The sequence below is a fragment of the Phyllostomus discolor genome, chromosome 12, assembly GCF_004126475.2.
Source record: "Phyllostomus discolor isolate MPI-MPIP mPhyDis1 chromosome 12, mPhyDis1.pri.v3, whole genome shotgun sequence".
Lineage (NCBI taxonomy): Eukaryota > Metazoa > Chordata > Mammalia > Chiroptera > Phyllostomidae > Phyllostomus > Phyllostomus discolor.
The window spans coordinates 19,736,853-19,750,172 of NC_040914.2; the positions used below are offsets into that span (position 1 = coordinate 19,736,853).

Consider the following 13,320-nt stretch of genomic DNA (forward strand, 5'->3'; position numbering starts at 1 on the left):
AAGCGGTGCTCCTGCCAGGGAGATAAGCTTTTGTCTCCTTGGTGGCTTGTGGTCCAAGGTTGTTCCCTCAGCCTTAGCCTTGGTGGGGGTTATAGCTTCTGATACCAGGCAAGGCGATTCCCAACAATTTGTTGTGAGGCCTAGTTGTAATTTTTTTTCTATAGTTGTTTAAGGAGGTGAAGTGTGTTTACCTATGCCTCCATCTTGACCGGAAGTCCTGAAAGTGTCTTTCTGATGATAATAGGATGAAACCCAACTTTTCCTCAACTCTTAATACTTTTCTAGGCACCACTGCACCAGCAGCTGCAGCCGCTGTCCAGCCCTGTGGCCACAGAGCTCTAAGACACCACAGTCCACAGTGTACCGTGGCAACCCCTGAAAAAAATTTTAAGATCAATTAACTTAGAGGATTATGGGATAACCCAAAAGTAGATAGGAAGTAGAACTAAAGGAACACTGAACAATAAGGAAAAATATAAAATAGACAGTAAAGTACATGGAAAGATACAAAGTAAATGGTAAACTGCTAGATTTTGTGAAAATTAATCAAGAGAAACCTCACTAAAATGGAGTTGGGAGGCCAGAAGGGGGATGTCTCCCTGATGCCACTCCCTGTCAATAACAGGAAGAATTGTCAATTACAGGCTGAAGATTCCTCTAGGAAAGAATCATCATTTATGGACCCCAACAGAAGAAGATGTACATTGCCTCTTGTACAAAAAAATCATCTCCCCCAGCAGCTCAGCCAATGAGAAACCACCATCTCCCTGAATTCTCACTTTTCCCCAATAGGCTTTCTTTCAAAACAACTCCTCCAAACTTCTTTTTTCTCCATAAAAAAAAAGATATTCTCCTTTGTTTTTTGGATTTGTCTATGGCTTTTACTTATAGCTTGCTTGTCCAGAATTGCAATCTTTGCTATTCCTGAATAAACCCATTTTGCTGGTAAAAAAAAAAAAAAAAAAACTTTTGTTTTGGAAGTCAAAAATTTAAATACAATTATATCAGTAATTGCATTAAATATGAATGGATTGACTCAAATTCAAAGACAAACTTTGTCAGGCAGAATTTTTAAAATGCAATTATAGTGATTACTAGAGGTGCAATTTAATTATGATGATACCAAAAAGTGGAAGGCAAAAACCTTAAAATAAATTATACCATAAATATACTTATTTCAGGAAAACCTGGTGTATTTGTACACCAGTGTTCATCATAGCAGTGTAACTCCCAGTGGCCAAAAGGTGAAACAACCCACAGGTTCATGGATGGATGAACGGGTAAACAATGTAATATTATTCAGTCATAAAAAGGAATGGACTACCGCCCTGGCTGGTGAGGCATCGTTCCACAAACCGGGAGGTTGCCGGTTCAATTCCCCATTGGGGAAAAAAAGAATAGACTACTTATACAGGCTACAACATAGATGAACCTTGGAAACATGATGTGAAATGTACTGACCTGAAAAGTGAATGCACCTGTTGAGAAGGGCTCCTGCTGGCTAACTGGACTCCCATTTATATGCTGAATAAAAATTGCTAAACATGGAGCTCTCACACAAGCCACCCCTCATGAAGAAGCCAGCACCAAACTGCCAGCCTGCCAAGAGGGGCTGGAAAGAAGTATTCAAAGTCATGAAAGGCAGAGACCTCCATCCAAGATTACTCGATCCAGCCAAGTTTTCATTTAGAATGGAAGGGCAGATAAAGTGCTTCCCAGATAAGGTCAAGTTAAAGGAATTCATCATCACACAGCCCTTATTATATGAAATGTTAAAGGAACTTATCTAAGAAAAAGAAGATAAAAACATGTATAGTAAAATGACAGCAAACTCACAATTATTAACAACCACACCTAAAACAACAAAAACAAACTAAGCAAACAACTAGAACAGGAACAGAACCACAGAAATGGAGATCACATAGAGGATTAGCAACAGGGGAGTGGGGAGAGGATGAGAGAGGGGGGAAAGGTACAGAGAATAAGTAGCATAGATGGTAGGGAGAAAATAGACAGGGCGAGGTTAAGAACAGTATAGGGAATGTAGAAGCCAAAGAACTTATATGTATGGCCCGTGGACATGAACTAAAGGTGGAGATAATGCTGGTGGGAGGAGCTGTGCAGGGTGGAGGAGAATAAAGAGGGGAAAATGGGACAATTGTAATAGCATAATCAATAGAATATATTTTAAAATTTTTTAAAAATAAACAAAATACACTGCTGGCCTGCATTGTGCTCCCACCCTAAACCAACCGTTGTAAAAGAGCCCCCAGAACTGTATCTCAACCAAAGGACTAAGACTTTCTCTGTCCCATCAGATCTGTGCAGTTGTAGCCTCATTAGCATCCCCACTAACCAATGAGAGTAGCTCTATTCTGACGACTCAGGGCAGTGCTTTTCGGACCAATTAAATGGTGAGGACTTGGAGTCCTCATTTGCATGAGAGCAGACCAATCGGGGACCAGGGGCAGAGACTTCTAGTTATATAAGTCAGCCCCCAGGTAGAACAGTTTCTCATTCCACCCAAGACTGGAGACTGCACTTCCCAGGGGGACCGTCTGGCCAGAGAGGCACAGAGCAGGTAGGGTGGCCTGGAGCGGCACAGGAGGAACACCTCGCCTGAGGGACACCTTGTAGGGATGCCATTTCACAACCATGCTGTTTTATTATTGAGCTGTTTACACTGCACCCGAAATTGGGGGTTCTTGTTGCAGCGGAGGGGGTGCCGGTGACCATCAGTTGATGGGTGAAATAAGCCAGACACGAAAGAACAAAGATCGTGTGATTGTGCTTCCATGAGGTACGAAGAATAGTCAAATTCATAGTGATGAAAAGTAGAGGTTGCCAGCAGCTGAGGGGGTGGGAAGGACAAAGGGAGTCGGGAGTTACAGAACACAGAGTTTTCGTTTGGAAGATGAGCAGGCAGAGCACAGACAGTTTTTAGGGAGTACGACGCTATAATGACATATATGCTGTTATGCATTTGTCCAAACCCATAGAAACACACAACACCGAGAGTAAACCAACCCTAAGGTAAACTATGGACTTCTATGGTTATGATGTATCAATATAGATTCATCTACGGTTGAAAAAAATGAAGTAGCATTTTGATGAGTGACTGTTGGGAAGGGAGGAGGCTATGGGCCTGTAGGGAGGGAGTGTGATTTCTTTATCCAAAGTTTTAAGACTGAAACTGTTTTGATATCAGAGCCAAGCAAGGGCATCAGGGCGCCTGACACCAGGACACCTGTTGTCCCTGATAGAGTCCGAGTAGCTCAGCCGCTCAGGGACTTTGCTGGGGGTTCATCAAATAAAGTCCCCGGAGAAGAAACGATGATCACAGGGCACTTAGAATGTAAACACCTAAAGTTCTGGGGGCACAAATCCAGTGTCCCTGGGCCAAATTCCAAGCCTGTGAACCTACGGCTGGTGGAGGAGACAGTGAGGGTCCACGGCTGGGAGGTAGCCCGGGCGCTGGAATGTCCCCCGCCTCCCAGGATCGGGGCGCCCGGGGAGGTACAAATGTGTCCCAGGCCAGGTTAGCCCCTGCGCTCCGAGGGGTCGTGTCCTGCGGTCTGCTCCTCCTCTCGTGAACTCCTTGATCCGTCCGCTTTGATGAGGGACCCTGGAGGCGGATACGGAATGCCTGGGCAGGACGCCCCTCTGCCCTGGGTCTCCCCTGGGGAAGGGGAAAACTTTTTTAATCATTGGTTTATTGGGTTATTCTTGTTTGTACAGCCCCAGCGCTCTGGCCCACTGCTCTGCAGCCCGCTCGCCCCTCGAATGAGCTGCTTCTTGCGCTGCGCCCGGAGCCGGAGCCGGTGCTGCTGAAATGGTGAGGGTGCGTTGTGCCCGCTGGGGGGTTGCCCACGCCCGGGGCGGGCGGGTTCCGGAGCTGGGAGCCGCGGTCTGCCACAGTCGCTCTCCGCGGGGGAGGAGAGGGGAAGCCAGGAGCCGCCCACGCGTTGCGCTTCGAATTCAACCTTTGCCTGGGTATGGGGGGGGGGGGCGGGGGGCTGCAACCTTGCAAAACGCCCCCGACCCTGGGGGGACTGTGTTACTTAGGTGAATCCATAAAAGCGTTCCAGTGCCGGAGTGGGTTGCACTGGGGTGAGCTGGGGAATCCCAGGCAGTCAGAAAGGCTGAGGGATGGGTTCTTCTAGGGAAAGGGCTTTGAGATTTGAGTTTGGTTTCAGTTTCTTTGATAAGGAAAAGAAAAGCATAGGTAAGGGGTTTGGAATTCAGGGAAAAGTTAACCAGATGAAAGGTGCAGCACCCTTTCAGCTGTGTCCTGGGCGGCGCGTCTCACCCCGGGGTGTAAAGGCTCGGGTTCCGTCCTGACCGCTTGCAGGCCTCCCAGGCACGAAGGTGGAACTGCTTCCGGTCTCCTGCAGTCCGGGTGGGTCACACCTTCGGTTCCCGCAACAATAGCTTTTTACATACGTGGATGACCGAGCTCATTAGCTATCACCCGAAACTAAAAATTTCCGACATCTGAGTCCCCCATCCCCCATCAGTCCCCCACCCCCATGCGGGCCCTGGGCTTTCAGGGGTCCGTGAGAAGGAAAGAGGACATTCCGAAGCGACGTTCTCTCAGATGCACAAAGACAACAGACAGTGTCGGTTAAGGTGAAGACCGACCACCGATAGGGGAAATGCTGGACCTGACCTGCGCACAGTTAGGAAGCATCCAACTGCAGACCACCCTGTGGTGGTAGCTTCAGGTCTCTGAGTTTGTGAGGCCGCCACGCTGGCCTCCCCTGGGTTTGTCGGGGTTCACATGTGGCCCCCTTACTTCCACAGTCGGGTGGGTACATTCTCCCCTTTGGTGAACGGAGACCCCCGCACCCCGTAGAGGCAGTTTTGAAAAGGACACGTTGCAGGAAGATGGCAGGGGAGTCATCTGCCAGATGAGTCTTTTCCTTCTGGCTGCTGACCTCAGCTGCCCCGGCATTCCGACACCTTTTTCCTTGGTTTCCCGTTGTCCCACGCTGACACACCTGAGCTCACCAGGCACGAAACTGGGGCACCAGCTGTATTGGTTTGTTGTGAGTGGGGGACATTGCACCCCAGAGGAGCCCGCCAGAGAGAAGAAGGGTGCAGGTCATCCGTTACAGGATTGGGGGACAGTGCAAATTGCAGTGAGGATGCTGCCGGGAGAGGCTCAGGCTGGGGGCGGGGGGGGGGGGGGGAGAGTTTATCGTCCCCAGCTGGCTGTTTCCCTGGAAACCACAAACTCCTGATAGCTGTGGAATGCTGCATCCAGACCCCTTATCTGACACTCTGCTTCTGTATCAGTGACTTAGATGCCCCAGGCAGGAGTGGCAAGTTCCTTTCTTACTGATATGATGTCAAACAGCCACGTTTTAGGGTTTTAGGTAGATGTGTTGCCTCTGTCCAAAACAGGACAGGTTCCCAGAGGGAAGAATATTCACAGGAGTGGTTGGGAATGCTTGACACGCCCTTCAAGGGTGGGCGATCCACGCACGCTGCAAGCTGCGTGCCCCCCTGCATGTCACTGTGTGTCACACTGCACATCACCTGTCCCCTCTCTCAGTGGGAAGTCTAACTACCTTATATATTAAAATATAGCCCTGGCTGGCGTGGCTCAGTGGATTGAGCGCCAGCCTGCAAACCAGAGGGTCACTGGTTTGATTCCCAGTCAGGGCACATGTTTGGGTTGTGGGCCAGGTTCCCCAGTAGGGGGCGTGCAAGAGACAACCACACATTGATGTTTCTCTCCCCCTTTCTCTAAAAATAAATAAATAAAATCTTTTTTAAAAATTGAAAAAATAAGACACAAAATATAAAAATAAAATGTAGACAAAGCTGGCAGGGACCTGCAACAGAACTTCATTCTACGCATGTGGGCCTGCTCAAGGCCATAGGAACCGATTGTCGGACCCAGGGTCAAGGCTATGAGAACACTGCTTATCAGGCCCATCCTGGAGGCTCTGAGAAACTGTTGCTGCTGGGTGCCCAGGCATCTGGGTGAGGAAGCCAGAGTGCCTCCGTGTACCATAGAGTAGGCTCTGACTTTTAGAGAACAAGTTTCCTCAGTGAGTTAAAACAGTAGAGAGAAGAAAAAAAAAAAAACCTCTCTGACTTTGCTGCCCATGCCCTCGGTCAGAGTCTGAGGTTTCCAACTGATATGTTGCAGGGAAAGCCCATATTCTCCCCCCCCCCCCATAACTCTAGTTTTGTCCCCAAGCATTTAATAACTGAGCACCACAGTTATTCTTTTTAAAAGATTTATTTATTTTCAGAGAGAGGAGAAGGGAAGGAGAAAGAGAGAAATAGCCATGTGTGAGAGAAACATCGATCCATTGCTTCTCACCCACCCACCCCCCCCAACACTGGGGACCTGGAGCACAACCCAGGCATGTGCCCTGACTGGGAATCAAACCGGCAGCCTTTAGGTTCAAAGGCCAGCACTCAATCCACTGAGCCACACCAGCCAGGGCTGTTTTGTTTTTTGGTTTTTGTTTTTTTAATATGTAATAGATCAATGTGTTTTTTAAAAAATGGAGCTGATTAGGGCAAACCTTGAAATCCTCCGCCCTGCCTTAGCACACCCTACGCACAGCTCCCGGCCACCCAGGAGTAACCGTTTCTATAGACCCTTGCATATCTTTCCAAGACTAAGGAGTCACTTATCTCATGAAAGTGAGCTACTTGCACATGCCTCTACAGTGAATATAAGGATAAGGGGTCATCACAGATTTTAAAAGATTCAAGCGATCAAATACCTATATGGGTCTTGTTTTGGAAATGGACTAGATATCTCATTCTATTGAAGCAGACCCCGGCATTGCTCAGTGTGAAAGTGTGGCGATTGCCTTTTTCCAAGACTCCCCCTGCTCTAGGAATCCACAATGGCAGCGTTTAAGAATGAAACGCCAGGCTGTCTGGAGGAGTGGGGAGGCGGACCCTGTGTGGAAGCTGGGTGAATGGCACCGGGCCTCGCTTCCATTTCCCTCACTGTATGGTGCATCTGACACTCTCCATCATTTAGCGTCCACGCTGAGAAAGCTCTTTTGCATCTCTGAGCTTTGGAAAGAGTGGATTGGCTGTAAGATTGCATGGCAGAGTAAACAAAAAACGTCCTTTTGTTGTTTTGTTCTTAACTTTTTTTTTAATCCTCATATCAGGATATGTTTTATTGATTTGAGGGAGAGAGGGAGAGAGAGAGAAACTGATTAGTTGCACCCCCTACATGCCCTGACCAGGCACAGGATGCACAACCCAGGTGTGAGCCCTGACCGGGGATCTGACCTGCAAGCTTTTGGTGTATGGAGACAATGCTGCAACCAACTGAGCCACCGGCCAGGGCTAAATATAATGAAATTTTGAACCAAGTTTGCTTAATATATAATAATAAATTTTATGAAGACAAAAATACATTAAACTTATACAAGTCAAAATTTTCTACTTTTTCTTTTCTTCCAGTCAAATGTTGAAATAACATAATCAACGCCCTTAGGTTCTCAGATTAAGGAATCAGCCATTTGCATGGGTTTAAAAAACAAAACTCATAGCCCACCTGGTTGGGGTTCAAATTCCACGTTTCTACCAAAAATATCTTTTCAAGTTAGATTTCTTTCAACCAGGTGCTAACATACTGCATAAGTGATGTTTCTCTTTCAGGTTTCATAGTCTCGCTGGAACTTGCCTCCCTTTTGTTCATGACCTTGACTGGCAGTCCCAGCTGTGGATCTGTGTGTGGATGAAAGTTAGACCTATGGAGCCCTGGCTGGTGTGGCTCAGTGGACTGCATGCTGGCCTGTGAACCAAAAGGTCGCTGGTTCAATTCCCAGTCAGGGCGCATGGCTGTGTTACGGGCTGGGTCCCCAGTTGGGGGCATGGGAGAGGCAACCAATTGCGAGGTGGCTCTTGACATTATGTGTCATCAATGTGTCGTAGCATCCATGCATGTTTGTTTCTAGGTGAGTTATTTCATTTGAGCTGCAAAATTCCGGCTTTTCAGTGTAATCATTTCTTTTAGGTTTTCACCTGGAATTCTGACAAGTTTCTTTATTGACTGAGTTTCACAGTAAAGACTAAGCTGCCTCCAGGGGCGAGAAATGGTCCTTTGTTCCCCTTCCAGCTCCTTTTCTAGGTATCAGTCTGAGTTCATGTGCTTTTAGTATTCAGTGTATTCAGCCAATTGAGATTTTGTTCTTCAGGATATTTGAAGTTGCGTCATCCAAAGGCTTTCGGCCTCTACATCTTCTCTCTTTTTTTTAAATTTATTTATTTTTAGAGAGGGGTAGGAAAGGAGAAAGAGAGGGAAAGAAACATCAATTGGTTGCCTCTTGCGCGCCCCCATCTGGGGACCTGGGCCTGGCCCAGGTATGTGCCTTGGCTGGGAATCGAACCAGCAAACTTTCAGTCCACAGAGAGCTGCCCAACCCACTGAGTCACAGCAGTCAGAGCATCTACATCCTCTTCACGTGTCCTAGGATGGTGTCTCTGCCCTCTGGCACCACAAGATACCTCCGACTCTCGTTTCATATTTCTGGCTCCTGGATCAGCCGTTTGTCTTTGCCTTCTGCTTATTCATCCTCCTAATCTTTTTTTAAAAAAATTTTAAGAGTTTCCTTGAGCCAAACCAGTGGCATGTCAGAGAATGAGATCCCAAATGCTCCCCCCAAACCATTTTCTTTGCATACACTGGCTGCATGCTCATGCTGATAACCTTCCATGAAGCTGATTTTTTAAAACTTTTTTTACTTTTTATTTGAATCCTTCTTAGACTGAAAAGCTTGCTTCCTAACATTAACATAATCCCTTTGCCTGATCCTGCAGTGAATATGAAATATTTGTAAGTAGAACGGCAACACTACTTTTAGCAGTGAAGCCACCTGGAGAGAGGTCTGCTTCTCTTTCTTTTCTTTTTTAAATATTTTACTTATTTATTTTAGACAGAGGGGAAAGGAGGGAGAGAGAGAGAAACACCAATGTGTGGCTGCCTCCCGTGCGCCCCCTACTGGGGACCTGGCCTGCAACCCAGGCATGTGCCCTGACTGGGAATTGAACAGGTGACCCTTTGGTATTCAGGCCAGTGCTCAATCCGCTGAGCTATACCAGCCAGGGCTACAGCACACACAGATTTTTAAGCAATCCCTGTTGTTGAATGTTTGGGGTGGTTTTCACTCATTGGCTGTCAGAAATCCTCTTAAATAATTAAATAAATAAATAATTAAATGTATCTGGCATTTGGCTTTTTGGCCAGGGCATATGGTAATACCATCCTAGGAGCACAAATGCTGGGTCAAGGGATACATGTACATAAAACTCTGGTAGACTGTGCCAAATCTGCCTTTAGGTTCGAGGTAGGACAATTTTCCATACAACTTGCAACCGCCTGTCCTTTGCTTTTCTCCTATCACCACTTCTGCTGTTGCGTCGTTGTGTGACGTGCTTCCTTCTATGTGACCACGTTTCCTCTTCTCTGAAGTTCACCCCACCACTCCAGGGTGACCTCACCTTCCCTCCTTCATGTCTACAAAAGTCTTGTTCTCACATCAGGTCACATTCCAGCTCCTGGGGGTTAGGATTTCAAGTTATCTTTGGGAGGTGGCCCAATTCTCCTCCTCTAAGTACCCCAATGAACCAGGCGTTTAATTTTAGGAGCCAGTGACCTTCGGGGACGTGACATTAAACTTCACCAAGGAGGAGTGGAGCCTGCTGGACCTCAAGCAGAGGCGTCTCTACCGAGACGTGATGCTGGAGAACTTCCGGAACCTGGCCTGCATAGGTAAAGGGTGCCCCGTCCTGCGCTCTCTCTGTAGCCCTGGGATGGGGGAGAGTCTGGCCCCGCCCCCTGTGTGCAGGAGGCTGCTGCTGTGGTAGGTGTAGGGTTTCCCTTATTTGTTGCATTACATTTTATTCACCTCGTGAGTAAGAGCCTTTGGGGGATCCTTTAATGGGTGAATGTGGGGCACAGCGTTTTAGTGCCTTCCAGAGAAAAGTGGAGATTCCGCGCATCCACTGTGGAAAACATGGTGGAGGTTCCTCAAAAAGTGAACAGCCCTGGCTGGTGTGTCTCAGTGGATTGAGTGTCAGCCTGAGAACCAAAGGGCTGCTGGTTCAATACCCAGTCAGCACACATACCTGGGTTTCGGGACAGGCCTCCAGTAGGGGGTGCGTGAGAGGCAACCACACATTCATGTTCCTCTCCCTCTCTTTCTCCCTTCCTTCCCCTCTCTCTGAAAATAAATAATAAAGTCTTTTAATAAAAAGAAATACAGAATTACCGTATGATCCAGCAATTCCTCTCTGCAGTATAGACCCAAAGGAATTGAAAGTGGGGTGCAAACAGATCCAGGAGCAGGGGTTCAGAGTAGCGCTGTCCTCAGTAGCCAGAAGGTAGGTAGAGCCCAGATGTCCATCAGCAGGTGCCCGGAGAAACCAAACGTGCTCAATCCAAACCATGGCGTATTCTCCACCCATGAAAGGGAATGACTTTCAGATGCATTTGACAGTGTGGCTGAACCCGAAAGCATTCTGTTGTTGAATGAAAGAAGCCAGACACAAGAGGACACATAGTGTAGGGTTCCATTTATATGAATAGGTATAGGTAAACCTATTCGGAATAGAACAGGTGAACCCATCAGAAGGCAGAGGAGTGGTTGCCCAGAACAGGAGAAGGAGGGACTGCTTAACGAATACAAGGTTTCCTTTTGGGATTGGGGGTGAAAAGGTGCTGGAACTAAATGGAGATAACGGTTGTACAACATAAAGATGTACAACCTTATGCCACTGAACTGTACTCTTGAAAATGGGCACTTTTATGTTGCGTGATTTCACCTCGGTTTTTTTTAAAAAGTCCATTTCATCTGCGAAGAAGGCTGAGGCTTGTGTATGTGGACGTCACTGGGCTCATAGAAAGTTTAAATCTCATCATCTTCTCACTACTTACTTCTCTTGTTCCCAAAGGAAGACCGGTCCCTCTTCAACCTTAAAATTACACACAAACTCTCTCCTCCTCCTTACGGGCTGATGGGACAGAACAGCACAGACTGGGCATTAGGCCGTGGGCACTTGCTGCTCACACTCTGAAGGCTGGGAAGTCCCAAGGTCAAGGTGCTGGCGGGTTTGGCTCCCAGAGAGCTCTGCTGCCTGGTATGCAGATGGCTACCTTCCTGTTGTGTCATCGCATGTTGGAGAGAGCTCTGTTCTCCTTCTCTTCTTCTTTTTTTTTTTTTGAAGTTTTATTTATTTATTTATTTATTTATTTATTGAGAGAGGGGAAGTGAGGAAGAAACAGAGAGAGAAACAATGATCGTTGCCCCTCGCACATGGCCCCAACCAGGAATGGCCCACAACCCAGGCATGTGTCCTGCCTGGGATTTGAACTGGTGACCCTTTGGTTCTCAGAACAACAGCAACCCACTGAACCACAGCAGCCAGTGCTGCAGACCATTTCTGAGCAGCCTGCTGTCCATGCTGAACCACGGTCCTTAACCACAGCCACACTCCTGACCCAGCCCGGGTTCCTAAGGACTCTCTACTTCCTTCTCTCGCTTTCTTTGCTTTCATACTTGCCCCTCTCATGTGTCCGAGTGAACATTTAAAAAGAAGCCCATGGGGGCATTCACCTGTTTTATCTTCTCCTGCCCACCTTGACTTTCATCAGAGAACTTAACTTCTGTGCTGCTTTGTTTCAGATCAGGCGATTCAACCTAAAACCAAAGACTCGGTCTCTCAGCAGGACATTCTCGCTAAAAAGACACTCCACACAGCCAACAGAGTGTCTCTCACGAGCAACAGTGCTGCCTTACGAGGAGACTGGGAATGCCCCCGAACACAGGAGCCCCGCGGGCAGAGGGGGCAGGAAGGGCAGCCCACTGCAGCTGCCCAAGAGGAGGACAAGTCCCTGGCTCGAGACTGTGCATATCCCAAAATGAGGGAGTGCCCTGCACCAAGCTCCAAGCTCGTGCCTTCACGGGGAGATTCCACAAGAAAATACAGCCCCCCCAATATTTGGAAGCCAAATTGTGCCTTACCAAGTAACCACACAACCTCTGAAAACAGCAAGGATGGTAGAGGATTGTGGCAGAACGTCCCATCAGCTCCAAGGAAGAGCACTCCAACAGACGTGAAATCCAACACACAGGTTGAAACCCAGAACCACGGGCTTCGTCTTCACGATGAAAAGTGTGCAGGCGCTGCCGTCCCTGGTTGGGATCCACCGGGAAGAGTCTTCGCCAAAGGCGGTGCCCTTGGGACACACGAGACTCACATCAAAAAGAAAACGTTCACGTCTAACACCTTTGAAAACACCTCTCAAAGCTGCTCGCTCCGTGGTGTGCAGGTGCCATCTCATACGGCAGGGGCAGATAATAAGAACAATCAAAGTGGGAAAACCTCTGTCCGCGTTGCAGTGTCTGAGTCCCACAGGAGCACCAGGACCGGAGAGAAGAACTACAAGTGTGAAGACTGTAGAAGGGCCTTTGCTTACCACTCCTTCCTTATGCAACACATGAAAATCCACACTGGAGAGAAACCCTATGAATGCGAGATGTGCGGAAAAGCCTTTCGATATTCCTTACACCTCAATAAACATTTAGCAAGGCACATGGCGGAGAAGTCCCATAAATGTAAGGAGTGTGGGAAAGCCTTCCGGAAGTCCTCAGGCCTGACCAAACATGTGAGGATTCACACTGGAGAGAGGCCCTATGTCTGTAAAGTATGTGGAAGAGGCTTCACTGGTCATTCAGGACTTACAAGCCATCTAAAGAAGCACAACTGAGCCCTGGCTGGTGTAGCTCAGTGGACTGAGCACAGGTCTAAGAACTAAAGTGTCACCAGTTCGAGTCTCAGTCAGGGCACATGCCTGGATTGTGGTCTAGGTCTCCAGTAGGGGGCGCATGAAAGGCAAGCACACATTGATGTTTCTCTCCTTCTGTTTCTCCCTCCTTTCCCCTCTCTGTAAATATAAATAAATAAAGCCTTAAAAAAAAAAAAAAGAAAAACATAGCTGAGAGCTCCCTAGAATAAAAGAAACCCAAAGAAAGCTTTATTCTCAAAATACCAAGTTCGTAAAGAGGCCATATTAGAAGTGAGCTCCAGCAGTTTCGTACAGGGAAACGTCTTCCTGGAATGCTGGTATCTTAACAGAAATGGGAAAATTCACATGGGTGAGAAAGCCTTGTGAAGAGAAGATGTGTGGAAAGCTGTTAACCTTCGTTTGTCTTGAGGAGACATTTCTTCTTGCACTGGAGAGAAATCTCACGGATCTGAGGCATACGAAAAGCCTTCGATGTCATCTCAAATTCAAAAGTCCCTATGAAGAACTCACGGCAGAGACACAAG

At 47.6% G+C, this 13,320-nt stretch overlaps 1 protein-coding gene across 1 annotated transcript; it reads left to right on the forward strand.

Moving 5' to 3' along the window:
- Positions 1 to 3,744: 3,744 nt before the first annotated feature.
- On the forward strand, positions 3,745 to 12,787 carry ZNF114 (zinc finger protein 114). The gene is made up of 3 exons (XM_036012124.1): positions 3,745 to 3,835; positions 9,634 to 9,760; positions 11,673 to 12,787. Exons 1-3 carry the CDS (start codon positions 3,833 to 3,835, stop codon positions 12,755 to 12,757), a joined length of 1,215 nt encoding a protein of 404 aa, XP_035868017.1. The 5' UTR covers positions 3,745 to 3,832; the 3' UTR covers positions 12,758 to 12,787.
- Positions 12,788 to 13,320: the final 533 nt, after the last annotated feature.